This window comes from Lacerta agilis, chromosome 8 (assembly GCF_009819535.1).
Source record: "Lacerta agilis isolate rLacAgi1 chromosome 8, rLacAgi1.pri, whole genome shotgun sequence".
In the NCBI taxonomy this organism is placed as follows: domain Eukaryota; kingdom Metazoa; phylum Chordata; class Lepidosauria; order Squamata; family Lacertidae; genus Lacerta; species Lacerta agilis.
In genome coordinates, this window is record NC_046319.1 from 52,078,626 (window position 1) to 52,104,899 (window position 26,274).

At 45.3% G+C, this 26,274-nt stretch overlaps 1 protein-coding gene across 3 annotated transcripts in view; it reads right to left on the minus strand.

Annotated features, from left to right (window-relative positions):
• Window positions 1-118: 118 nt before the first annotated feature.
• Window positions 119-26,274, minus strand: part of CPNE2 (copine 2) — a 75,012-nt gene continuing 48,856 nt past the window's right edge. For all 3 annotated transcript variants that reach the window (XM_033157453.1, XM_033157454.1, XM_033157452.1), the window contains 11 exons: window positions 24,846-24,929; window positions 22,026-22,115; window positions 21,269-21,367; window positions 17,763-17,849; window positions 15,523-15,582; window positions 11,845-11,978; window positions 9,860-9,914; window positions 4,799-4,850; window positions 3,144-3,277; window positions 1,225-1,461; window positions 119-713 (listed from right to left, as the gene is read on the minus strand). In XM_033157453.1, the coding sequence (XP_033013344.1) occupies window positions 606-713; window positions 1,225-1,461; window positions 3,144-3,277; window positions 4,799-4,850; window positions 9,860-9,914; window positions 11,845-11,978; window positions 15,523-15,582; window positions 17,763-17,849; window positions 21,269-21,367; window positions 22,026-22,115; window positions 24,846-24,929 (1,140 nt within the window). In that variant the 3' untranslated portion in view covers window positions 119-605. The remainder of the gene's footprint in view (window positions 714-1,224; window positions 1,462-3,143; window positions 3,278-4,798; window positions 4,851-9,859; window positions 9,915-11,844; window positions 11,979-15,522; window positions 15,583-17,762; window positions 17,850-21,268; window positions 21,368-22,025; window positions 22,116-24,845; window positions 24,930-26,274) is intronic.

Below are 26,274 nucleotides of genomic sequence, written 5' to 3' on the forward strand. Positions count from 1 at the left end.
GCCTTAATAAGTTTGCCATCCCTGTTCTAGGTCACTGGCTACAGGTCCCTATTGCTGCCTCACCTGTCAAACCTGAGTTGCAGAGCTCCAAACTGACCACGCCAGGGTTTCATGAAGCTGCAAAGAGTCCATGGTTGTTTATTAACCTGAGTATAACAAATATAACATGTACACAGTATAAAAATGAACATTGAGCATGAGAAGTATGACACATCCATGAACTGTCCACATTTCTTTGGGCAATGGGATATCAAGAACTTCACTGCTTGGAAAGTTCTGGGCGTAAAAATTTCCTCTCATTCCACAAAAAAAAAAAAATCATACAAAGTACATTCAAATACTTAAAAGTTGATTCTCAGGGCTGGGAAGGGAAAATGTCCTGCATTGACAACAGTTTCCTTGGCCCAGGAATCTCAGGCCCGGCGGCTTCCCATGTTGCACTTTTGGGGTGGTCAGGGCACTTTGATTATTTTTGTTGCGTCTCTTAAATTAAATCATCTTAAATCAAAAAGTACAAATTGTGTGAAACCACATAAGACATGCAACCTTCTGCCATTGACACGTTTGGGGCACATGCAGGCAAAGAGCAGTTTGTAGGCTGGGCCCTAGGCAGGTTCCGAGTTGATGGGTGGCAAGTTCTGGTGCTTGAAATACTGGACCACTTGTTGCGGCAGCTCTGCCAGGACAGCTTTGGCCAGGGTTTCCTTCGGTGCCTGAAAGAAGAAAGCCAGTGCAGTTCACGTTTCTCCACCATGAAATAAAATAATAAGTAGATACAGTTTTGGGCTTTTCTCTGAAGCCATTTCACACATTCAGCCGCTGCCACGGTATCAAAGCAATGTATAGCTATGCCTGTTCTCTGTATCCTGAAGGCATCCACCATGGAGCTATGGTCAGTGGAGTTGATGGGGTTAGGCCAGCCTTCCCCAGTCCAATGCCATCCAGATGTTTTGGACCACAACTCCGATCAGCCCTGGCCGATATGGGAGTTGTAATCCAAAACATTGGTCTGATTGAGCAGAAAGCAGCTTCATATATCCGTTTAGTGACCCTAACACAGGCAGTATGTCTCAGTGGTGATTTAAGAACAGAAGACAAGCTTTGCTGGATTGGAACAAGCGTTAACCTAAGCCAGCATCCCGAGGAGTCCACAGCTTATGGTGAAGGGCGGGTAATAAATAAATAAAAATAGCGCTTAGGGCTGGCAAAGCCTTTCACACTCACGCTGCGGAATTCCCGGAAGGGCACAAACTGGACAATGTCACGCACAGCCTCCTCTCCCGTGTAAGACCGGACCACGCGGCTGTCTCCATCCAGGAACTCCATGGCTGCGAAGTCCGCGTTCCCCACTCCCACAATGATGATGGACATGGGCAGCTTGGAGGCTTGCACAACGGCATGCCGCGTCTCGTCCATGTCACTGATGACGCCGTCGGTAATGATCAAGAGGATGAAGTATTGCTGAAGAAGCAGGGCGAAAAAGCGAAAAGTCAGACACGTTCCAGGGTATGGGGACATGGGGTGGAGCGTGGGGCAGTTTGAGACAATGAGCCAGGGGATGGGACAGTCCTGCTCAGTTGCAAGGAGGGAGGGGCACCTGGCCTGACACTGGAACATTGGTGTCAGTAATGCCAAAAGAGTTATGTGTCGGGGTGATTCAGTGGGATGGTGGGGGAAGACGGAGATGTCTCACATCCAAAGGGCACCCTGCTCCCTCCCCAAACCAGGAGAAACTAGATTGGGGAATGTGACCGGCTCTAGCTTAGGCTTCCTCATGGGAGATCTATTCTCTTCTGGCATGTTATCTATTAAAATTTCCTGATGATTAGTGCCAAAGGACAGACACAACTGACACCTGATAAGCGCTCCTTGGTGAAACCTGCAGGATGGTCCCTTGTCCTCAGACAAGGTGCAGGACAACATTGCCTTAGGAAATATTTTAATACAGGAGGACGTCTCAACCGAATAGTGCAGGAGAAGGAGAAGTTTGTGCTAAGCCCCCATCAGAGTTCTCGACATTTTCCTAAAAGAGGACCTATCTACATTATCAATGGAAACTTTTTCTGGGGTGTGAGGCTTTGCAGGGCGATTTTCATCAGGACCACAGCAGGGGATGGAAGGGGTAGATGTTAGAGGTTACTGGACTACAATTTCCATCATCCTGACCACTGTCCACACTGGCTGGGGATGGTGGGGGTTAGAATCCAACACCATCTGGAGAGTAGCACCAGATCAGCTACCCCTACAGAATGTTCCTGGTATATGAGGACAGTTGGGGTACATCTCTTCCTGTGTATTTCCAACCAACACACTGGAGTTATAAAATTAATCGTTCTCCTGTTCTGCAGCTCAAACTGTGGAACCAAAATAGCAACACAAACATTCTCTCCGAAGCACACATTTGTTTCTGCAAGTCTTTAATGGCGGGTGATCCAATCCATGAGCTTTCAGAGCAGAGTGAGCTAGCAGTGCGTTGGACGTCATCCAGGGGCTCAATTCTGCAGTAGCATTATCATGTACTTGCAGGATCTAATGCAGTGGTTCCCCAAGTGGGCAGTACCAGTTGGTAGAGCACAAGACACTTAATCTCAGAGTTGTGGGTTCAAGCCCCATGTTGGGCAAAAGATTCCTGCATTGCAGGGGATTGGACTAATGACATTCATGATCCCTTCCAATTCTATGATCTAGGGTAAAAAGGTAAAGGTATGTTCTATGACCCCCTGGGGGCAGTGGGATTACCTAAGGGGGTGCTAGGAGACAGTGGGGGGTTGCAGGGGGCACTAGAGGTGTAAATGACTCTCAGACTTCAAAAAGTTGGTATCACTCGACCAAGTTCATCAGTTTTGTTGAGTTAATTGAAATAGTTTTAACTGGATTTTAAATAAAGGTGTGATTGTTACTGTTTTGAGTTTTATTGTGTTATTTTCTTCCATAGTAGGTCCTGCAAACCGCTAAATGCTTTCTATGGGGTAGGAGGCACTGGGGACGAGCTTATGGAACCAAGAAGGTGGTGGGCTAAAAAGTTTGGGAACCACTGATCTAATAGTTCTCCTCCTTGCAGCCTCTGCCCCCTTGCAGATTCAACAGTGCCCCCACCAAACACACTTTATACAAAGACAAATGTCAAAGGTGCCTGAACTCACAGTCGCAGACTGCTGCTGGGTGGCCTGGGCTGCAAACCGAGCCACGTGGTTGATGATGGGGGAGAAGTTAGTTGGCCCATAGAAGCGTATGTGAGGCAGGCAGGTGGAGTAGGCTTGGACGATGCCTTCTACACCTTTAGAGCAAAGTAAGAGAACGGGTGGTCAGTGCTGCAGGCCCCCAAATGCACGCAAATCCAGGTGTGAGCCCCAACTCCTGTCCCAAAGTTTTGATTTAGCAACCTTTGTGTTCCGGAAATAGCCTTGCAGCACAATCCAATGCATGTATCTACTCAGAAGAAAGTCCAATTAGGACTCATCCCCAGATAAGTCCATAGAGGATCCTGGCCTAAAACTCCCCCAAATGACGAAGACTTCCCTAATTGGGGGGTAGCCCTAAATATAGGTAATTAATTAATGACTTGAGACAGTCTCATCCTCATCATTGGGTGGCGGTGGGAAATAATCTTATAAAAGAAACAACCTTTTCAAGCTTCTTCTCAAGCTGTTTGCAGGGGGCCTCCTGCTCAGCTCCATCCGGAAGTGTGTGGGGTTTTCTTCTCTGCATCCCAGCTATATTTATTCCTCGCCCTGTTAACTCAGGTGACCCTTTAACCTATCACTCAAGCAACGTGTACGAACACCTGCTAACTCTCCCAGGCTGCTTCATGTCTCTGTGAGAGGTGGAGGCTTCTTTGTTTGCATTTCCGAGAGGATTCACAGAGGACTCCCAACAAGTGCTACTAACTAGACCTAACCCTCCATGCTCAGAGGCAGGATAAGCTCAGAGGCAGCATCTGCCAAGGGGCATCTGGCTAGTTGGTATCGGAAGCAGGAGGCTTCATACTAATCCAAAAAGGCAATTGGAACTAGAGATGAAGGAATCTGTCAATTTCACTCTCTCATTTTTCCAGTCTGGAGTGATTTGTTCCCAATGAAAATGTGTCAATATTTAACATGAATTTCTCCTAATATATACATATATATTTTTTACTAATACACACACATTTTGCAAGCAACTTTTCCTACCATAATGCATTCTGTATGTAAATTTCACTAATATATGCATTTTGGTACACATTATTTGGTTGGTCAATGGCCTCACATAATTTTGAGGGGAGTGCATTTTGATTTTGACGGATAGTTATGTTTGGATATGCATATTGTTTCGGGAAGTGTAAATTGGGTGGCTTCTTAGTGAAATGCAAACAGAATCAAATCTCTTCCCCATCCCTGGTTGGAACATCTAAGGCAGCTTTCCCTAGTGTCGTCCAGAAGTTGTTGGACTACAACTCCCATCAGCCCCAGCCAGCCAGGGCCTTGTATCATTAAAAGATTTGAACTGGGGTTCTTCTCTAAGCATTTTGTACACCCCACATATAGAGCTATTTTTGTCTGGATACTTCTGTGGTGGAAGCAACTTAGAGGAAGTTTTTTGTGTCTTTTCGGAAGGCATGCCACCCCCCCCCCCCCGAAATAAACCTCAGCTTTGCACTCCCTGCATTTAACACAGAATGTATATATTACTCTACATGCAGAAAATGCCTCAGCAGTGTGGAGAAATAAAATGTAAAACATAGCACAGATTTAAAAACAGCATTAAAATTTAAAAGCCAGTGAATTAAAGACAGAAGAAATAAAATGGACTGTGCACCTACCGAGGCAAAAAGGGTTTGTAGGATTGAAGTTAATGGCAAATTCATGCGAAACCTGGAAGTCAAAGATTGAAAAAGAAGCAGCGGGGATTAATTTTACTCCTCTTTCCACCCAAACATAGTGCAAAATATGGCTGATACCCAAGTTTCAGGATGTGTCCAAGATTCACCTGAGTATTAAAACTCCACCTGAGAGCCCATTCTCTCCACCCTTCCCCAAATACTTCCTTGTGCCACAAGGGCACCACACCCATTTTTGCACATCTCCTGCTTGTCCACTGAATGTATGTAATGATGGAGCTAGCAAGCAATTCATGTAACCCAGGGCTAGCTCCACCAGGCCTCTTCTTTTGCTTCAGTGAGAGAGGTGAGAAGAGGAGCTCCTTCCATCAGCCCTGAGGGAAGACCAGCTCCATCAGGCTGGGCCTCCAGCCCTTGAGCAGCTTCCATTCCAGCTGAAAGGACCAAAAACTTTAAGCACAAGCACCTGGGCTTTGTTTACCCTCCCTGTCCCTTTTGTGTCATCATCATGTCTTTTCGATTGCGACCCTGCAGGGCGGGGAATGCCTGGTTCAACTGTCTGCACGCAAACTGCTCTGGGAACCTTTCTGGCTGAAGAGCAGGAAGGCACAAATGCTCCAAATAAATGCATCAGCTTTCTTTTTCATGGGACTAAACTTCAGAGTCAGACTGAAGGTGGCAAAAGCCGCCACACAAACAGCCCTGCACTGTCCCCCAAAGGCAGCTCTCATCACATTGCCCTGCATTACATTTTGGTCTGTAACCATCATTGCTGCCCCCTCCCATGCCAAACTCGGGTGGTCCTGTGTCTCTCTGATTGGAAGTAAAACGGGCCATCCCAAAGCAAGGTATGGGGGGCGCGCTTCTCAGGTATCCAGAAGACTAGTTTATGAATGAGAAGGAAATGAACAAACAAACAAACAAACCAAATAGGCACAAATTTGTCCCTTTGTGGCTTCTATGGAATGTGGAGGGCAGTTGAGTACTGAGTGGGTCAGTTCGAAAGAAAGGAAGAGAAAAGAGAAGGCAGTTGCTGGGCTTGTGTCTTTTCGTTCTTTGGTTGTAAGGACGTAAGAAAAGCCCTGCTGGATCAGGCCCAAGGGGACCCATCCAGCCAGGCATCCTCTTCTCACAGTGTAAGAGGAACAGCAGCAACTCTCCCCACTTGAGATTCCCAGCAACTGGCATTCAGAAGCATCACTGTATCCCGAGAGTGATGCAACTATCAAACAAACAAATAGTATTGAACTTTTAGTGTCTGTCTTTGAGTATTTATTACAGCTGTATCCTAAGAGTGGGCACTGGAGCCAAAGGGATATGATCCATTAAAAACACTCATTTCAACTATGTACAGAGGATTTTTTCAGGGTGGGTGGGGATCACCCCCTTCCCCACTCTCTGGAACCCCCCTCTCTACATATAGCAAAAAAAAAAGGTCCCAGGACAGAGCCCTTTTTTGCCATATAGCATAGTAGGAAAAGCTTCAGGAATGTGTGAACAACAACCCAAAAAAGTGTTCCTTTTGCTTCCCCCTCACCTTGCAAGTCCCAATCAACAGCATAGGGATCCTGTTCCAGACTAGCAAGAGGGCTGGGGACAGGTCCTCGGGTGACCCAATACAAAGCCTCGTGATTTCCATAAACGACACTTTCTTTTCCCAGACTTGCAGGCTCAGGGCCCTTTCTCCCCATGAGCAAACAATGAATAATTTGACATAGTCCTACCACCAAAAGTGTGTGAGGGGCTTGCACGCAGGAGGGACCTTGACCTGGGTGCCCCCCCATGCTTTGGGATTTGAATTTGCTCCCTCTCACAGCCTCTACAAAGGAGACTTCTTAAGGTCCTCTTTGCAGATCCCTTTGCATTTCAAGATGTTCTCTGACATTTCCAACATAGTTTTTTATGTGCTGAATATCTTATTCATATCAGTCCTTTGAAAGCATCCTGTGGCACCATGGCAACAAGAGCATCGGGAGAACAAAGCATGATTTCTATGTCTCTTATCTTTAATAGTCATCTCTGCTTTCTGCTCTGGTCCTCACTGTAACAATAGCCATGTGGAGGAGCAAAGACGCAAACCTGGTTCACCAGATTACGAGTCTACCACTCTTAACCACTACACCACGCTGGCAGTGTTGGGAGTTTTAACTGCAATATCCAAATAGATGACAATTAATATCAATTAATATTTCCAGTGGCTCCATTCAGGCCACATCACAGATCACAGATCTGGGACCCCACAGCCTGGGGTGCTTATATTTTGCTGTAAGCTGCACAGAGTGGCTGGGGCAACCCAGTCAACGGGTGACATATTGTTTTTGTTGTTACATTTAGTACTCAAGGCAACAGTCAATGAACTCCAGCCTACTGTAACAAGCACAGAAAAGATGGACTTCTATGCTATGGCAGATAATACACAATGGTTCCAAACATTTAAAGAAACCTTCAGAAAGACTGATTTCTGGATAATGATGGCCCAGATGGGGGCTAGTGATAGGACAACTATATAGTGTGAATGAGATCTGGGCTCTTGCACAACAAGTGTGTGAGCCGTTGGGAGGGGGGAGAGAATACGGGAAACACATCGAATAAGAAATCTGGACATATCTGATTGCTCTGATGGACTTATTTAAGGGTGAGTAGGTGACACCCTTACTGGGATTGCCTTATCCTTACTATATATGACTCCTTGTATTGCTTGCTTTATGTGGTTTTTAAACTTGCCCAACCTAGAATGCAAAGTATCTGAAGTCAAGCTTCCAGAGGAGTCAACTGCTAACTCTTGCAGAATGCAACCTGTACCAGAAAACCTACTTAAAACCTGAGGTAGCTGGGAGAGCTGAAATTCCACGTAGGGGCAACAATCCATGCAGCAGAATACGCAGCACTCTGAGGACCTGCTCGATGTGCAGACCACTGAAAACAACTTTTGCCAGACTAAGAAGAATGACTAAGGCTTCCCAGGTTTCAAAGGCAGTTGTTACGTTTAGTCAGTCCTTAGGACACTGGAATAATGCAAAAACCAAAGCAAGTGTCTGCAAAGGTGTTTCGGCTTTTACCAAAGACATAGTCTAGTTATATGCTACTATGAATTTAGATATTTAAGGATGGGGGGGGGGTTTGCATTGATTTTTTTTTTGTATCTGCTAGACTGTTTACTACTTCTTTTACTTTATTAATTGGGTTCGAACAGATCACTTTCCCTTTTTCTAAATCATTACACAACAGATCCCACATGTATTGTGGTGCAAGGCAAAGGAATCTGCCCACCCCTGTATTCATCACAGCGGTGGACCTCTTGAGTGTTCAGAGACCTGGCATTTTTATTTTCAGTCTCTCCAGTTAAATGGCTGGCAAATGTTTATTAAAGCTTTCAGTGATTTATTCAGACCTAATACTGAAGCTTGCAGTCCTAGAAAGTAGAGACTCACCCAACACTCTGCTCAGGGGTGAAAAAACAACCCCCCCCCCAAATGCAAACCTTTGGATTGCCATTTTAACTTACTTCATCTGAAAAAAAATCCACCTCAGAAGCAAAGTTGCACATCACCCATCCTAATTCCTCCCATTAAAATGTCAGCATTTGATTCCTCCTCCCGCTCTCAGGAACAACAAATTGGTCACCTTCAGAACCAATAGATGTTTTCTGCATTCATTGCAGTGGGAGAAATGACAGACAAATGTAATGTTTAATGGTGAAGAAGGGGGATGACTCACTCTCTAGCAGCACATCGAGTGCCTGATCCTGCACTTAATGTCACTGGCACCTTGATACAGGGTGTGCACCACTGTATTAGTGGCAAGAATAATGTGCACAGTGGGAGAGTTACTCGAGTATTTAATCATTAAGCTAGCACTTGAGACCAAGTGAAGAGGCTCCAAGAATCAGCAACCATGCCTGGGCACCAACAGGGCATGCAGGATTCATGCCAACTGTGCAGGTGTAGCATTGCCATCATGGCTAGTAGCCATACTCTAGATGCCCCTATGGGCAGGGTTGATTCCCATTTATCAATATTGCGGGTAAAAATATTAGATTCCACACAACAAAAATCCATATACATAAACATCTAATAGCGCTGTCATAACATTTATTTAACCATGTATTTATTTCATTAATCTATTTTTACTTTCCAGCAATAACATGCCCTCAAAGCACCTTATAAAGCAAAGCATGCTATTACTGCTCTTGCAGTCTTTAACATTTTGTAGTCTGGTTTTCAGAGAAAAGATTTTGGTTCCTAACCTGCATTTTATGGCACAGGATTCCTTTCTGGCTAGTCGTGGATTACCTCCTCTGTCTTTGGAGTTGTTGTGTGGACAACCGGGACACTCATGCCCTTTTTATTAGAGTTGGCAGTGACTCCTAATGTTTGACAGCCATTGCAGTCATTCCCAACCACATGAGTGACACTCAGTTGTGTCCATCTGCTAGCAGAATGGACTTTCATTCATGTAATGGGATTCTCTTTCCCCACCCTCTGGGAACACCCCCAAATATGTTTCAAAAGGTTAGGGGGATCCATCAAGAGCAGGTGGGGAAGGTGTCAGGGGCTACTGGGGAGAGATGAGAAAGAGAGAAATATTGCAGAAACTCTGGGTATCAGCCTAAGTTGATACCAAACAGTACAGACCTATAGCAGTGAATGGTATGGACTGCTCCTCACCCATCCAAGCTTGGAGGACTGAGGCAGAATTGTAGTTTTAGCTGATGGATGCTCTAGCCTAAACCTCTGAACAAGCAAAACACACCTTCCCCTCTCCTTATCCCCCTCTCTTTTCACTCCTCCCTTAGAATCCTCATTTCAGACTCCATTCCCCAGGATGCTCTGAATGCTTGCCACGGGGCCAGCTGTTTGACTGAGACTCCATTCCTATGCTTATGTAGGAGTCTGCCCCACTGAACTCAATGGGATGGACTTCCAAGTATAGAACTGCACTGTTAGAATCAAGAAGGAAACCCTGAAAGCTTTGTTCCACCTAATGATATATATACACACACTGTAAGCACGGAAATGTATACAACAGCAGGATCAGGTTTACCTTCCAGTCTGGGGGGAGTTGGGCGCCAAATCCCAAAGCAGGAAACATTTTATCTCTGCAAAATAATCAGAAAAAATTGGGGAGGGGGAAGCAAGGGAGAAAGTAAGTATAGACTTAGCCAAGGCTGCACATCTCCAGCACAGTTCTGTAACCCAAATAAATGATTTCGGTTCAACAAGATATGGAGAAAACTACCTAGGAGATATTTCTGCTCCCTGAGGTGAGACTATATTCAGTCTTTTATTGTGCATTCCTTCCAATTTGTTTGCTGGGAAGGTATACAACAAGGAGCATCTATTCCAAGTTCCTTTCTGCAGTGGTTATTTGCCTTTCCGTTAATCAGGAGTGGAGGGGAACCTCCTGCCTACGGGCCAAATTAGGTCTACCATGCCACCCCATTTGGCCAAGCCACACACACCTGCCCAGGTGTGTGGCAGGTATAAACCTGGCTCAGTCAAGCGGGGGGGGGGGGGTTTGCAGGCACTGCTAATCAGCCTGCAAAGCCCAATGCAAAAAGTTCCAGAAGATGATGTGTTTGCAAGGCCCCACAACCAGCCTTGCAAGACCCCTGGCAAATTTCACCTGCCAGATCAATGTGTTTCTCTACCACCATGAGGAATACAAACTTTAGCTGACAGAGAATTACACAAGCCACATGGAATGGACACATGCAGGCATTAATTCTCTCCCCTTTTAAACAATTTTAAATTGTAAGCTCCTTTGGGAGCCAAACATGCCTAATAAGTGGGATATAAATACATAAGCCAAGAAGCACATTGTTTTGGAAACGGCACTTTGCCCCACGCTGGCAATCTGTCCCTGATTTGAGTCAATCTGCAGAATTCCAGGGGGAATTGAAGAAGGGCCTGGCTGATTCAAAGCAAGCTCCCCCCGCCTTGCGCATCCTGGCAGCATCCAGATGCTATAGGCTGCTGGGAGCCATAATCTAAAACATCTGGAATGCCTCGAGGTAGGGCAAGGTTGATCTGATCCAACATCTCATTTCCCAAATGGCCCACCAGGGGAATCTGGAAGATCAGAAGCAGGGCATGAAGGTGGCACAGGAAAATAAGGCTGTAGAAAGCTGCCTTTTGCCGAGTTAGTTATATTGGTTTGTCTAGCTCAGTAATGTCTGCACTTACTGCCAGTGGCTCTTTGGGGTTTCAGGCAGAGTCTTGCATAGCCCTATGTGGAGTTGCCATTGGTATTCGTGTGTGTGTGTGTGTGTGCGTGTGTAGTTTTAAAAAAAAATTATACATATAAAACAGCGATTTCAAACATTAAAATACAGAGTTCTTTCGAACTCTTAGACCTCCTTCCATGAGTTCCAACTTTAAGATTAAATTTACCCTTATCTAGCTATTATATAACCATAATTATCATTAAATCAATTCCACATTACAAGTGTCTTTACATCCCTGCCAAAGATTTTAACTGTTTACAGTGGTCTTTTAAGTAAATTACGAATTTATCCCAGTCTTTAGAAAATACTTCATCTTCCTGGTTTCGGATCTTCCCCGTCAGTTTCGCCATTTCCGCATATTCCATCAGTTTCATCTGCCGTTCTCCTTTTGTTGGTATTTCTCCTTCCTTCCATCTCTGGGCTAGTAGCATTCTCGCTGCCGTTATTGCATACATAGAAAGTCTTTTATCTGCCATTTGAATTTGAACCAGGGACCTCCTGCATGCAAAACAATTGCTCTACAACTGACTGGTGGCCCTTGTGTTGATAGACCTCTGCTGTTTTCCTTCTCTGTGTGCATCTTTTGGCAAATAATAATAATAATAATAATTTATTATTTATACCCCACCCATCTGGTTGGGTTTCCCAGGTGTACTGCTTCTGGAGCTGGAGGTTCCACCTAGCTGTTGTGGCTAACAGCTCTTGATTGATTTATTCTCCACGAATTTTGTTTTAAAATACATAAAGCATCTGAAGCAATATTTAGATCATCCCTTCGAGACATGAGGGAAGCGGCACTTACGTGTCATAATCTTGTATTATCTGCCCCACTGCCCAAATAGCTGAGAGGTATTCATTTGTTCCCATGGGGTTGATGTAGTGCAAAGATGTGGGGTCCCGGGGATTCCCGTTGGAGGCTGTGAAATCAATCCCGACCTGCAAGGAAAGATCAGCACCACCTTTACTATAGCAATGCCCTCCTGTAGTAGCGGCCACAGGGGCTGGACAAGGCTGCGCTTCTCCACGGGTTCCAAAAAAACGACCAGGAAAGTAGTGTTCCCTGGGGGAAAGAGTTATTTATCCCCCTCTTTCTACAACAGGGAAACTGGGGCTCTCCCAGTGTTGCTGGACTCCAACCCCCAGAATCCCTGACCACTGTCCCTGCTGACTGGGGCTGATGGGAGTTGGAATCCAACAACATCTGGAGGGCCACTGGTTCACCACACCTGGAAAGCCTAAGGTGTGGCTTGGCTGCACTTCAACAGAGTGGCCATCTCTTCCTTGAAGGGCTTTTGGGTCCATCCACAGCTAATTGGTCAGGGCAAAAACTGGACTTTTCCAATACTATTTCTTAGTATTGGTTCTTCATCGCACAGGTCTCCCTTCTGGAATGGCTCTCCTGATATGAACCTTCTCAGACCCTGAGATCCTCATGATTTGGCATTACATCTGAACAAGGCCACATTCTTCCCATCCATCCTCTCCTCTTGCCTCCCTCAGCTTCCTCTGTTGTCTCCACTGTGCTGCATTTTAAATGGTAAGACCATTGGGGCATGGACCTCTCCGCTACTACTTTGCAAAGCACCGTGCACATTGGTGGCACTATCTGAATAACAACCAATAGCTGGTCCATGGTGTCCAATTGAAAGCAATCAGTTACGCAGTGGATCCTGACGGTGCCATTCCACAACTCAAGACCTGCTAGACGAGCATCAGGAGAAAACCAGAAGCCCGTCCAGCTAGTCAAGTTCTGAACAGATGATTCCAGCCCTCTGTGCTGGTTTATTTGGCTTCCAAATGGACCATTTCCTTCTTTGTGCCAGCAAACCTTTATGCAATAGTTCAGCTGTGTGCGTAACATGCCTGTACTCATTCCCGTTCCTATGGCAACGCCTCCTCCCTTCCTCTTTATGTCTCTTTAGACCAAAACAACAAATACGGGGGGGAAATACAGCCTGCATTTGTGTGTTTGTGTGCATAGACCATAGGTAGGCAAACTAAGTCCCGGGGGCTGGATCCGGCCCACAGACGGTCCGGGAATCAGCGTGTTTTTACATGAGTAAAATGTGTCCTTTCTATTTAAAATGCATCTCTGGGTTATTTGTGGGGCCTGCCTGGTGTTTTCACATGAGTAGAATGTGTGCTTTTATTTAAAATGCATCTCTGGGTTATTTTGGGGGCATAGGAATTTGTTCATTCCCCCCCCCCCAAAAAAAATATAGTCCAGCCCCCCACAAGGTCTGAGGGACAGTGAACTGTCCCCCTGCTGAAAAAGTTTGCTGACCCCTGGCACAAACACAACATTCTTGGACACTGTACTTTAAAAAAAAGTTTGAAGCAGCTGGGGGGGGGGAATACGTGTTCAATACGTTGGATGAAACAACAGCGGAATTTAAAGGCCCTCCACTCTTCCTGAAATAAAGATTCCACAAACGCACCTGTGCAGAATGAATGAAAAAATCTCTCATTGCGTATACACCAGCAAATGTCTACGGTGAAGAAACACAGAACATTTAACCCAGAGGTCTCAGCAAAGTTAGTACAGGTCAGGACAGCGGGAAAGCATTGGAAATTCTGCTAGATAACAAACCCAAACTAGGATCTGCTTCTTGGATTAAAGCGAGGAGCAATGCAAGTTACAAGAGAGGAGATTCCAACTAAACATCAGGAAGGGCTTTCTGGGAGTAAGAGCCGTTCGACAGTGGCATGGACTCCCTTGGGAGAGGGTGGACTCTCCTTTCCTTGGAGATTTCTTAGCAGAGGTTGGGTGGCCATCTGTCATGTATGATCTAGTTGATATTCCTGCAGTGGAGGGGTTGGACTAGATTACCCTCTGGGTCCCTTCCAACTCTACAATTCTATGATTCTATCAGTTGGCATGCCCAAAGGTACACCTGCCAAATCTTCAAATGCACCAATAGAGAAATTCGCACAAATTTGCAGCTCATACATGCATTTGCTAACAGGCTAATGTGGGATGAGGTGGCCTTTGAGGTACTGGGGTGGTCTTGAGCTGCGTAAGGTTTTATAGGACAAAACCAACATTTTGAACTGAGCCCAGATGCTAATTGGTACAATACCCCAGAGGCATCCTGGGCGGAAAAGGTGGAGCTGTTCTACAGCCACTGCCGCCAGATGCAGCAGTTTCAAAAAACGTAAAAAAGAAAAGGGGGAAAGGAGAGAGAGAAAAGGAAGTTACCTCCGCATAACATGAGGTTTTGTTTTTTTAACAAAAACCCACTCACAAATGGGCAGGGACCCTCACTTCATTTTTTAAAGGGTCTGCTAGAAACATATTTTTATTTCAGCAATCATATGATTCAGCTTCCTAGGCTTGCTCTACTGGTTTTAGCTGTGTTTTTATCTATGACTACATTATGGTTGTGGGTTTTTTTTGGTTGATCTTAGGTGTGCTTTTTTGAATTTTTTTGAGTGCACGCTACTTAGAGAGTTGTGTGTAAGTTGTTTATAAATCTTTCGAAAAGAAATGATTAAAATTAAACAGTTTATGAGAAAAAGAGAGGAAGGGACCGGTAGCACAATATGCCCCCAATCCATTTGAGTAATTTCAACTCCCAAATCCTCCTCCTCCAGCAAAACAATAATAATAATCTGTGAATACGGGTGGTGAATTTGACTCAGCCCTAGTTTTGGCCCAATTACCAGAAGCTTTCCGGCTATGGGCTTGACCAGGAGGTCCCTCTATGGGATCCACATTGAAAGGCAGCTCCTAGACATTTTGATGACCTTCCCGGCAGATTGTGGCCAACATTAATGAATATCTATGTGCAGATGCATGTATTTAAACTGAGAGTTCAGATATCCTGCCTCCGGAGGCAATATGTCTTGGGTCAGACCTGTCTAACTGAGGCATCAGTCTTCATTTGATCAAGAAATGAGGTTAGTAAGCAAGCCTGCAAAATGAGCCCTGGTAGAAAGTGGCCCTAAATGAACTTGGATTCATGGGGAAATGGATGATTAATTAAATTAAAATTTTGAATCTCGTCCCATGAAGGCATCTTGAAGCAACCAACCATTTTTTTAATTTTTTTTTAAAGAATCAGCAGTAACAACTTTAGATCCAATACATATTCTAACTGAGGCAAAAACTAATGACGTGTGCTGCAAAATTCACCCAGCATTGGGGGTTTTCGGCCAAATGAAATGTGTTCATTGCTTTGCAATGTTGCTTTCCTTATGCCCCGTTGAGCCGGAATGATGTCATTCATTCTGCTGTACCTCATGCCTCGTTTGCGATCGCAACCAGGGGCTGATACAGGCGGCTTGCTCTCAGATCCACAGCGCTTACACTGGAGTCGGAGACTCCTCAAGGCTACCCTGATCTCCCGAGATCTTTTTAGGCCTGTCTTTTGATTAAGTCCAAGTGAGGAGAGGATGCAGAATGGCATGTTCCCAAATGAAGCCACTTCACTTCATGCTTATTATAGCACTTTGTGCACAAGGAGGCAAAGATCCTTACCGTAAACATTAACTGACAGCCCCCAAGGATATAGTCCAGGAAGGTGTAATCTCTGGTGATCTGAAAAGGGAATTCAAATGGTTAGAAAGGGGAAGGGGTGGAGAAAGGGGAGCAATACAAGTCCATTTTCAGAAATCCCTAAACATTTGTAGGCAAAAAGAAAAACTCTTGAAACTGTAAGGCACTTTTGACCGTTTGTCTCTATGGAACTAAGGTCCTGTTGACCATCAAAAATTCATAAGCAATATGATGGCTGGTAGTAAGTATCAAAGAAAAACTGCCCATTTGTGCACTGCATTCAAAGTTCTATATGTGGCGAGTCCAATTAGAAATGCAAAAGATTGCTGGACACCAGTGGCATAGGAAGGGGGGTGAAGGGGGCGGTGAGCCCCGGGTTCCAGGCTGGAGGCGATGACACTCTGGGCACACACACCCCCCAGCGCAGCACCCAAGCTGAGCCCCGCGGACGCTGGGGAAAAGCCACACTCGGCGGTGGGGCTCGCAAACCTTCTCGGCGCGCGCTTTGCTATTTCCGGCTGCCCCTCGCCTCTGCCCAAGCCAGAAATAGCAAAGCGCGCATCGAGCAGGTTCGCCGTCCGTGCACGCTTTGCTTCGTTCCTTCCTGCTCGGGCTGCGGGCAGAGGGGAGGGGCGGGCTTCTCTTGGGCTGCTGATGCCCCTCCCTGGCTCACCCCCGCTCGGTAGCACGCATGCGCCAAACATAGTGACGTTGCGCATGCGCGCTACGGAGTGACTCCGCCCCCGGGTTTGCCGCCCCGGGTGGCGAAGCGGCTTCCTCCGCCCCTGCTGAACACTGCAGTCATCAAGAATACTGAATTCTGTTGGAAGCCGCCGAGAGTGGCTGGGGAAACCCAGCCAGATGGGTGGGGTATAAATAATAAATTATTATTATTATTATTATTATTATTATTATTATTATTATTATTATTACTGAGCCTGTATGCATACACCACACTTCCTGCATCAGGACCATCCTGACGACACATTTGCTGCTTCTATGATAACATTTGCATAGAATACCTGAAGCAGGACACAGTGCGACGCAAAGATGCATCCACCAGAAGCCACTGCCAATAGCAACCTACAGCAGGGGGCACCAAGGGAATGTCCACTTGTTGCTGTAAAACTACAACTCCCATCAGCCCCAGAGAGCATGGCAAATAGTTAAGGATGAAGAGAGTTGTAGTCCCACAATGCCTAGAGGGCACCACGTTGGCTATTCCTGTTGGATGGAAGGGGAGGGGATCATATTAGAGCATCTGCTTTGCATACAGAAGGTCACAGGTTCAGTCTCTAAGCCAGGCTAAGAATGTCCCACTTCCTGAAACCCTGGAGAGCTGTTGGCAGTCAGTGTAGACAATGCTGAGCTAGAAGCACCAACCACCTGCTTCCCTTTTTTTTGGTAGCATCTCCAGAACCTCACAAGAATCTCGAATGTCTTACTTTCTCCCCCTCCTCTCTCATCCCTTCTCTTCCCCTTCAAGCTCAGCGTTGATAGCTTCCCTTTCCTGAGGTCACAACATTATGCAAATCCAGTAACGGTTGTTTTTAAAGTTAGGATGAACTAATCATAACTGCAACTTTAAAGATTATACAATAATACATTTCTTCTAGGGAAAAGCACCGGGGGGCAGGGGAGGAGAGCTTAATCTTTCCCCTGCCTTGCTTACAAATCTGTGGGAGAAAAGAACACACCACCATTTCCCCCATTCCAATTCACCGCCTCTTAAGAAGAAAATAACGCCACTGGCTTTTCCTTCCAAGAAGCAGCTGCAGGAGTTTTCATACATGTGTTTTGAGCAGCAACACATTTCGCAACAGCCTCACCCAACCCAGTGCCCTCCAGATGTTTGGAATCGCTTCTGTTTAATGAGCCTTCCCCTGATTTGCTTGAGGGAGGCTGGACAACGCTATATCAAAGCATTGTCCAATGTTTTCCAGCATATTTCCCATCCCTCCCGGTCACATGCCTTATTGGGGGGAAACTGATCTTTTTGAGGAAGTGGGTTTGTTGCACATGACCTCCCAGTCTGTTACAACTGCAAGACCCGGATTTGCTGGTATTTGATAGAATCCTACCCCCACAAAAGCAACAGTCTGGGGGTGCCCATGGGATACCTCTCCCTTCAGTCTCAGTGGAGGGGGGGCAGTGGGAGTTGTAGTCCAAAACATCTGGAGGGCACCATGGTCGGTGACAGGTGCTTTGCGTGAAGTACTCACTTTGCAGGATTTCACAATGATGATTCCTGAGTTCTTGTAGCTCCTTTTCTTCTTCTGTTTTTTGGGGTTAATGCATTCAAATTCTACCTATTTAAAAATGAAATGGAAGGAAGGCAGGTCACAATAAACACAAGAGATCCTGAAGCATAGAATTATAGAACTGTAGAGTAGGAAGGGACCACAAGGGTCCCTGCCATGCAGAAATCCTGCCCAGAGCCGGTTCTCATTCTCTCAATGCCAGCAAAATGCCACAATGAGCCACGATTTGTTAAGGTTGGGGAACTGCACCACTCAACACAGAAGAGTGCGCCTTTGGAAGGTTAGCTGCATTTGGGTCTGCTTGCCAGTTAGGAAACTGCAAACTACATCGGAACATGGGACGCTGCCCGAGACCGACCACTGATCCACCTAGTTCAGCATTGTCTACCTTGAATGGCAGCAGCTCTCCAGGAACTCTCTCTCCTAGTAGGTTCTGCATTAAAATGCTCCCTTAATTGAATTTCTCAACCATCATTAGCTATGGATGCACCCAGAGGATGGAGCCGAGAAAGCCATTCCCTTCTGGTCTTTATAGCCTGGTGTTTAGAATAAAAGAGCTGCCTGGGCTACTGACAGCAGGTAACTCCATTTAGAAGCACTCAGCACTTGACAGAAACAAAAGCGGAAATGGCAGATGAACACAGCAGTATTCCAAGTCCTTTTTTTTATGTGTGTGTGTGTGTGTGTTTTGTGTGTGTGTGTGTGTGTGTGAAGGATGTTGATTACTTATTAGGTAAAACAAACGTGTGTTCCCATGTTATTTTTAAGCTTTTATGTAGAAGCACCCCAGCTGTCTCTCTGAAAGAACCTTTTCTTTCCACCTGGAGCATGTCGACAAAAATGCACGCATTTGTAGGAGGCAAAAAGGAAGGTCTGAAGTCAATATGTAACGATTGTGAACAATTGTGAACCTGACCTAATGGGACCTGATCAATTCATAGATCAACCTCTACTGCTCACTTTGCTCTGGGTGACATCAATGACGTAACCTTTAAACCACTAGATAGTCTCATCTACCTGAAACGGAAGAGAATTCTCTCTCGTTCTTCAATATAAAAGGTCTCTGAACATAATAGGGAAAAAACTGGCACTTTATTGGCCTTTTATAGACTTCCTCTGAGATCTAAGAAGCTGCCTTATGCCAGGACAGAAAATTGGTCCATCTAACTCAGTATTGTCTACACTGACTGCCAGCAGCTCTCCAGGGCTTAAGGGCTTTCTCAGACCCTGCCTGAACCTGCCAGCGATTGAACAAGGCACTTTCCCCATGCAAAATGTGCTCTGAGCTATGAGAATGTTCACAAACATTTGACTAAATCCCACAAGGTTGATAAACAGGTCAGATATGAGGTGTTTTTTTTATAAAAAAAATTGTAATATAATTACTTGCCATTTCAGTACAAACATTTGGCCAGGTATCAAAGAAGCAAACCTTACGCATTTAATAACATTTCAGAGACTGATACAAATAAAATAAAATAAAATAAACCCCTTTAAAATGTCACATTACAATGCAGAAGAAAGCTGTCCTCCCTATGATAATGAACAGAATTTCCATCGATCATGTGGTGCCTGAGTGAGAATTTTTGCTGTTCTAAATGTAGCATATTTATCAGTGTCTCTGACAGGAAGAGCAACTTATGTCGGAAAATCCGTCTTCAAAAGTAGCAATGGATAGGGTTGTTGTTGTTTTTTTAAAAAATGAAATCTGCATGCACTTCACATTCACATAAGAAGGGAATAAGACCTTCAAGGGCCTGAGAATTACGAAATCCAGCTTGACGTCTAGGGATACCCTTTAATCTGGCTCTCCCATTCTGCAAAGGGTAAAATGTTTGGGCCTTAGGAAAAAACTGTTCTAAGTTTAACATCCATCTGATCCCTTATATAACTGGGTGTGCCATAGGTAGGAGAAATTATAATAGCAGAGCCCAACATCCTGTTCTCACCGTGGCCAACCAGATGCCCTGATGGGAAGCCCCCGAGTAGGGCCTGGGCACCCCACGTGTGATTCCTAGTGACTAATATTCAGGTGCATAATGACATAGCCATTGATAGTCTGCTCCTCCATTAATCCTCTTTTAAAACAATCCACCAACACTACCTCACGTTAGTCAAAGGACACACAGTGTGTGGGGGGAAAGTACTTTCTTTGACTGTCAACGTAAAGGCTTGCTAATGAGCGAGAGGTTGGAGAGAAATGAAAATAACAAACCAAGAGAATGCAAGTAAAGGAACGAAGAGGGCACATCGATCCAGACAAAGCATGATCATGGAATTATAGAGCCAGAAGGGACCTTAAGGGTCATCTAGTCCAACCCCCCTGGCGATGCAGCAGTGTAGGGGAACGTGAGTTATGGAGGCAGCAACAGGTTTTTGGTTTTTTTTTTAATGATCCAGTTGGATTTTTGCTACGCATCCACACAGATAGCAGTACAAAACAAAAAGGGGGGGAGTGGCCTTATATTGAGTCAAACCCTTGCATCTAGCTCAGTACTGGCTACACTGACTGGCAGCAGCTGCTCTCCAGAGTTTCTGGCACCTGCCTGGAGATGGAGCCTTCTGCATGTGAAGGCTGTGAATCCTGGAAGACCTGCTTCTTGCCTTGCAGGCCTTTAACCACCTGGCTTAGGAGGGCAGGGCTGTGATTGACACCAGCTGCAAAAGCTGAAGATGCTGAACAGACTCCCGGGGGTGTTGTTGTTGTTGGGGGGTGCCGTTAGTGATATTTTTGGCTATTTTGTTGTGCACTTTTTGATGTGTTTTAGCCACTGTTCGTGGCTACTTTTGTTACATCTGTAATGATGTACATTTGTTCATGCTGTAAACCGCATTGTGCATGGTTTGAACCATGGAAAAGAGCCATACAAATAAATTGTGTGTGCATGTATGCTCCATCGTCGCACTATGGCCCTTCCCGAAACCTTGCAGCAGGCCTGCACAACCACCACTCTGCCTCTGAGCATGGAGAGAGCAAGGTCACCTCCACCAGCCTGGATAGGAGAAGGCACACAAAGGAAGGCCTTGGGTGATCCAGGTTGGTTTATATGGGGAGAGGCGGTCCTTCTAGGAGAAGACTCTCTGCTGACATATCAGAAAACCATTACCAGACAAGCTAGATGGACCAATGGCTCAGCATAAAGAGACTTCTTCTATTGTTGTTGTTCTTCTTATTACTACTATTACAACACATATATCCCACCATGTTTCTTACATCACAGAACCCAACATATAATTCTCAGGTGGTCTCCCATGCAGGGACTGACAAGCCCCAAATCTGCTTAGCAAGGTGAATTTAGGAATCTGCATTGTAATGTTTGTCTAGCTCAGTCTTGTCTACACTGAGTGGCAGCAGTTCTGCAAGGTTTCAGGCAGGGAATCTCTCCCAGCCCTACCTGCAGCTACAATGCCTTCAGGCCAGAGCGTTTTCATGTTCTTCACATCCCAAGTGGTTCTCTAGAGCTTACCGAAAAGGCATCTTGGGCTTCACACATCTTGGCAACGGAAGTCTGGAACTCCCCGATGAAATCGTGGCCTCCGTCGTTGTCGTAATCATGACATATGATCTGGTGGGAGAAAGGGGAGAAGCAGAGCAGTGAGTGGGGTTTTTTGTTTTTGTTTTAAAGAAGCAAACAGGTATCCTCGTGTTGTCTATTGCTGGGCTGCCCATCAAAGAAGCCTGAAATTGAGCTGCACACTTTTTGTAACAAAGAAACTCATCTTTCTCAGAAATGGGATAGTTTATTTCCCCCCCAAGAATTAGAACTAGGTGTCAGAAATAATGAGATGCAGTCTAGAAATAGTAATTACAGAGGAACAGATCCAATTAATGGATAAAGATGAAGGCTACGGTAACAAAGATTGCTATTTCCAGAAACTTCCAAGAAATCCCCATTTGAAGACCTTACAAGAAAAACAAAACCATTTTTAAAATGTTGTAAAATTGCTCTGTGGAGGAGTGGAGTCCATGATTTCATAATCACCAGTACATGCTGTGCATATCTAACTTCACAATGTCTGGAAACAAAGGAAGGTTTTCAAACAAAAAGAATACATTTTGGCAGTAGCCGAAAGACCTAACATTTTCTGTTAGTTTACAAGCCTGGCAGCAGCCATTCTATATCTGATTCCTTCAGCACTATCTCAAAATTCCAAAATGCCCTCCTCCTGCACCCCAAATGGTTGGCAACCACTGAAATAGAGGGAGACTTGGGCCCTTGGTACCTTTATCTGCCTTTCGACGTCTCCGTCACACAGAGATATTAAAGGCACTGTGAATGGCTTCCACACAGGATCCAGCGTGTATTTAATCACCTGCAATTCGGAGAGATGGGAGAAGTACAGCGGGAGATCATTTCACAATCAAGGCCAACACACCAAGGACCAAGCTAGACACCAGGGCCGGCCCTACTATTGGGCAGAGCAAGGCAACTGCCTGGAGGTGGTAGATGCCAGTGGGAAGCAGCAGCAACAGTTCCTGGGCATTCCTCCCAAGTCCTGGGACCCTTGCTTTGTCCTATTGCCTCTCATCAGGTGGAGGAGACTACCACCCCACCAGCATGGGTTATTCAAAATGTGTACCAGAAATTGGTTCGCTTACAAATGCATTTATTCTACCTTCCCCTATTCCTACCCCTGCAGTGACTGCAGCGTGCTCCCCATCCAACCTGCAAAGCCTAAATGATTTACAAATATAATTGCTTTTTTGATGTAAAAAAAAGGTAGCCTTGTCTCTGAACTCACATCAGTAAAAGAGGATCAGCTTTGCATTGAAGAGTGAGGCAGGATTGGCCTCTTGTCAAGAGCAAGGCATTGCCAGTTAGAGCATGGATTAAGTGTTAATGTTAAAATGACTGTAAACGCTTCCCTGCAAAGGAGTGGAAAGGATCAAAGAGAAGCTGCGATGTAAAACTGAGACTTCCCTGTGCAGAACTGTCAGACACTGGAGCACTGTGTGGGAGTCTCAAAGGATGCACACTTGCAACCCAACACGGGAGAAAATCACACAATGTGTCAGTCAACAATAACACAAATCAACTGTGAAGGATAGGGCTCTTCCACACAACACTGTTCCTCCCTGCGCCACTGGGGCAAGGTGGACTTCTGAAGACCACACCTTGCAACACTTCTGATGCTGGTCCTGGCTTGTGTCAAGAAACTGTGCTTTAAAGTGACCTGATTGCCTCCCTCCTCCACCCCTATTTCAGATGTAGCAAAAACCTGCAGAAAGTGAAAGCTTCCCATCTCCTCCTTGTGGACCCTCCAGAGAAGAGGAGGGGGAGCAGGGAATATGTGAGCCCAAGGCTAGTTTATGGTCACTTATGTAATGCTAAATGGTGCATTATATCCAAAATGAGCCATTTTCTGCCTTCATGCCAAGAGCTCTTTAATATTTCAAGGATCATATAAGAAGGGAAACCAACATTAAGGAACTCATAAATCAATGGCACTGGTTTCTGCATAATGTATTTAGGATTGGCACAGAAGAAGAAAACAAATGTATTGATAATTGTCTCCTTTGAGAGTGTCTGTCTCTTTTCTGGCCTGCAAAAGAAGAAGGCACAGTGGTTTGTAAAACCTCGGGCTTGGGTAGATTCAAGGAACTGTAAAGTTGGAAGGGACCCAAGGATCATCCAGTCCAACCCCCTACAATGCAGGATTTTTTTTGCCCAATGTGGGACTTGAACCCATGCCCCTGAAATTAAGAGTCTCAATGTCTACCGACCGAGCTATATTTTTTAAGAAACTGCTTTCTGCTTGCTCTGTCCAACACAGGAACTGTGTCTGCTTTGGGTCTTTTTCTTTTTGTCATTACCAACATCAGTGAGGTCTTGGAGGGAGAAAAAAAATTGCTTAGGGGTGGGCAAACCAGGCTTTTGCTGCATTCAAAAACTAGTATCTGAATGGGCCTGTCAATGTGCACCCAAGACATTTACTTTGAAACTTGAGGACAGATGTTCTTTTCATTGCTCCCAAAGGCACTTGAAAGCAAGATGTGTCCTAAAAAGTCTCTGGAGGGATTCAGCCAGGAATGTTAATACTAATGACAATAGCAGTTGAGCTGTAAGGTCTGAAGCCCATGGATTCTGTCCTGCTAGGCCACGGAAGATGGGGGGACAAAGACCTCCAGTTCTCACCAAAAAACTCCCAAAACATTTATGATTTATGCCTTTTCCAGCAGCTCCCAAAACTTGAGGGGCACCCCCAGAACTGATTGCTGATGTTTTAGTGGTGTGGTGTGTTTTTTTAAAACAGCCAAGATAACTACCTGGACACAGTTACCACAAGCCAGTGCAAAGAGTCCTCATTCTCTGGAGGAGGATGGCTGGATTCCCTCATGTCCCCTTAGAAGGATTTGGAACATGGATTTCTACATTATTCATTTAGACGTAATTGTTGCAGTATGAAGAGCGCTGCATAATTCTTCTTGGGCCATATTGATTTTTGCCTTTGCAATGCAACTCATTCTGCGTTGGGGACGGGAACCTCAAGCTAGGGGCCAAATCCAAACCTCCCTATCTGGCCCTCAGAAGTCACCCCAGCCACACACCCCACCAGCCCTGCCTTTGTACCCCACATAATTTTGCTGGGCTGGAAAGTGCCCTTGAACTGGATGCTAGTCCATATCAAGGGCTGAAGTGTGTGTGTGCATGCAGAAACTAGGCTACAGTACAACATTTACATTCAATGCTCCACTTATTTTTGTCTCTGGCCCCACCCACCTCTGGCACATGGCCCTCAGAATGTTGCCCAGAAGAGAATGTGGCCCTCTGGTTGATAATGTTTCCCCAGTTCTGCCTTGAAACTGCTTTTAAAACTCACAAAAGCCAGTTGTTATCCCTTGCAACACAGACACACCCACCCAAGTTTTTCTAGGTGTTTGGCTTTGGGACACCTCAGCTTCACTTTATTCCAAAACATCACCCAAAATATCTGGTCCTTGGCATCATGGGACACAGACAGAGTGTGGTCTTGCAGCAAAACACTGATATTTGCATCTCTCAAAGGGGGAGTTCATTGATGCTAACAGATGATCCTGCTTACCTCTGTCCTATGGACTAGCATCCATTTCCCATCGTCTCCTGGTTTATAAAACTCTAAAAATGGGTCTGATTTTCCAAACAAGTCCTGCAAGGGGGATGAAAGAGGAAAAAATAATCGCAACGGATATACAATTACCCCAGCTCAGCTGCCTCAAATCAGCACCAGTTAACATAGCATTAGGAGGAGAGAGGAAGTCTTCCCCCTTAGGCTATAAATCAGAGACACCCAATGTGTCTTGCAGGGTCCTCCCAGTGCTACAATTTGAATGAATAAGAAACGAAGGCCCATAAATCTTAAAACATCTAAGCACAGGGTAAACAGCAGCATCCACAGATGGTCTGATTTCCCCCAAAGCAACAAATATTATTGGCTCGAAACGGTCTCTTGGTGCTCACACCGAAATGCAAATCCTCAACAACTTTGGCAGGGTTGCCGGGGACTGCAGCGGTTGGACTTGCACCCTCTACCTTCTCACTGGAGCAGGTTTTGTCAGTGGGGTCGCCAACTGGGTTGTGGACACACCCCAGCAGATGCCCAACCAGGCCAACTCTTGGAACCCAGTCCTGTATTTAAAGGGCGCCCTAACAGCCATGGCCCAAACTAAATGATACTTGAGAGAACGTGACTAATCTCTTAAGAGTTTAAGCTGCTGAAAAGCAGCAATGGAGGCTGCAGTCAGGAATGGAGGAGCAGCAGGCAAGAGGGTCTATTAAACCCTTTTCCTTTGCTACTATTGTCCGTGGGAAACTGCAATGCCTTCCCAGGCAGCCTTCAGATGTGTTCTTGAACTGATGAGCATTCACAAGATAAATCCTAGGGAACTAGAGGGTGGGGAAATACATGAAGAGCAGAGGAATCTTAGAGGAAAAAAATATGAAATGCAGATTTTTTTTTTTAAAGCAGGCAGTACGCTTATGGAAGGAGCCATCAACCTTGACCTGCACCACCCTGAAAACAAACTGTCTCTCCTCAGAGTTCCAGGGCTGTCTCTCTTTCAACAGGCCTTTCAGAGCTTTGCCTGTTCAAGGGCTGCTTGTTTTCAGTCCGTTTCCATACTTTATTTATAGATGCACAGGGGTTTCTCAGAAGTCCACGCAGGGTGTGAATCTCTATTGGTACAGGGACCGGTTATTTCGTTTATGCATTAATTCAAAGTCTTTTTTTATATATCATCCTTCACTCACAATCTGAGGGAGGCTTACAAAAATAAAACCCTAAAAAGCAAATACCTTTTTTTAAATGTAAAATAAAAGCTATGAAACCATACCAGCAACATAAAACAGTCAGCAGGATTAAAGTTGCATCGGTAAAGCTCAGGAAAATAAAAGGCTGTTTCTGGCAACTGAAAGTAGAACTGGGTAGGAACCAGAGGCTAATCAACTAAAGGAAGATTTGTGCCCTCCAGGAGAAAGGAAAAAGGCAATTTGAG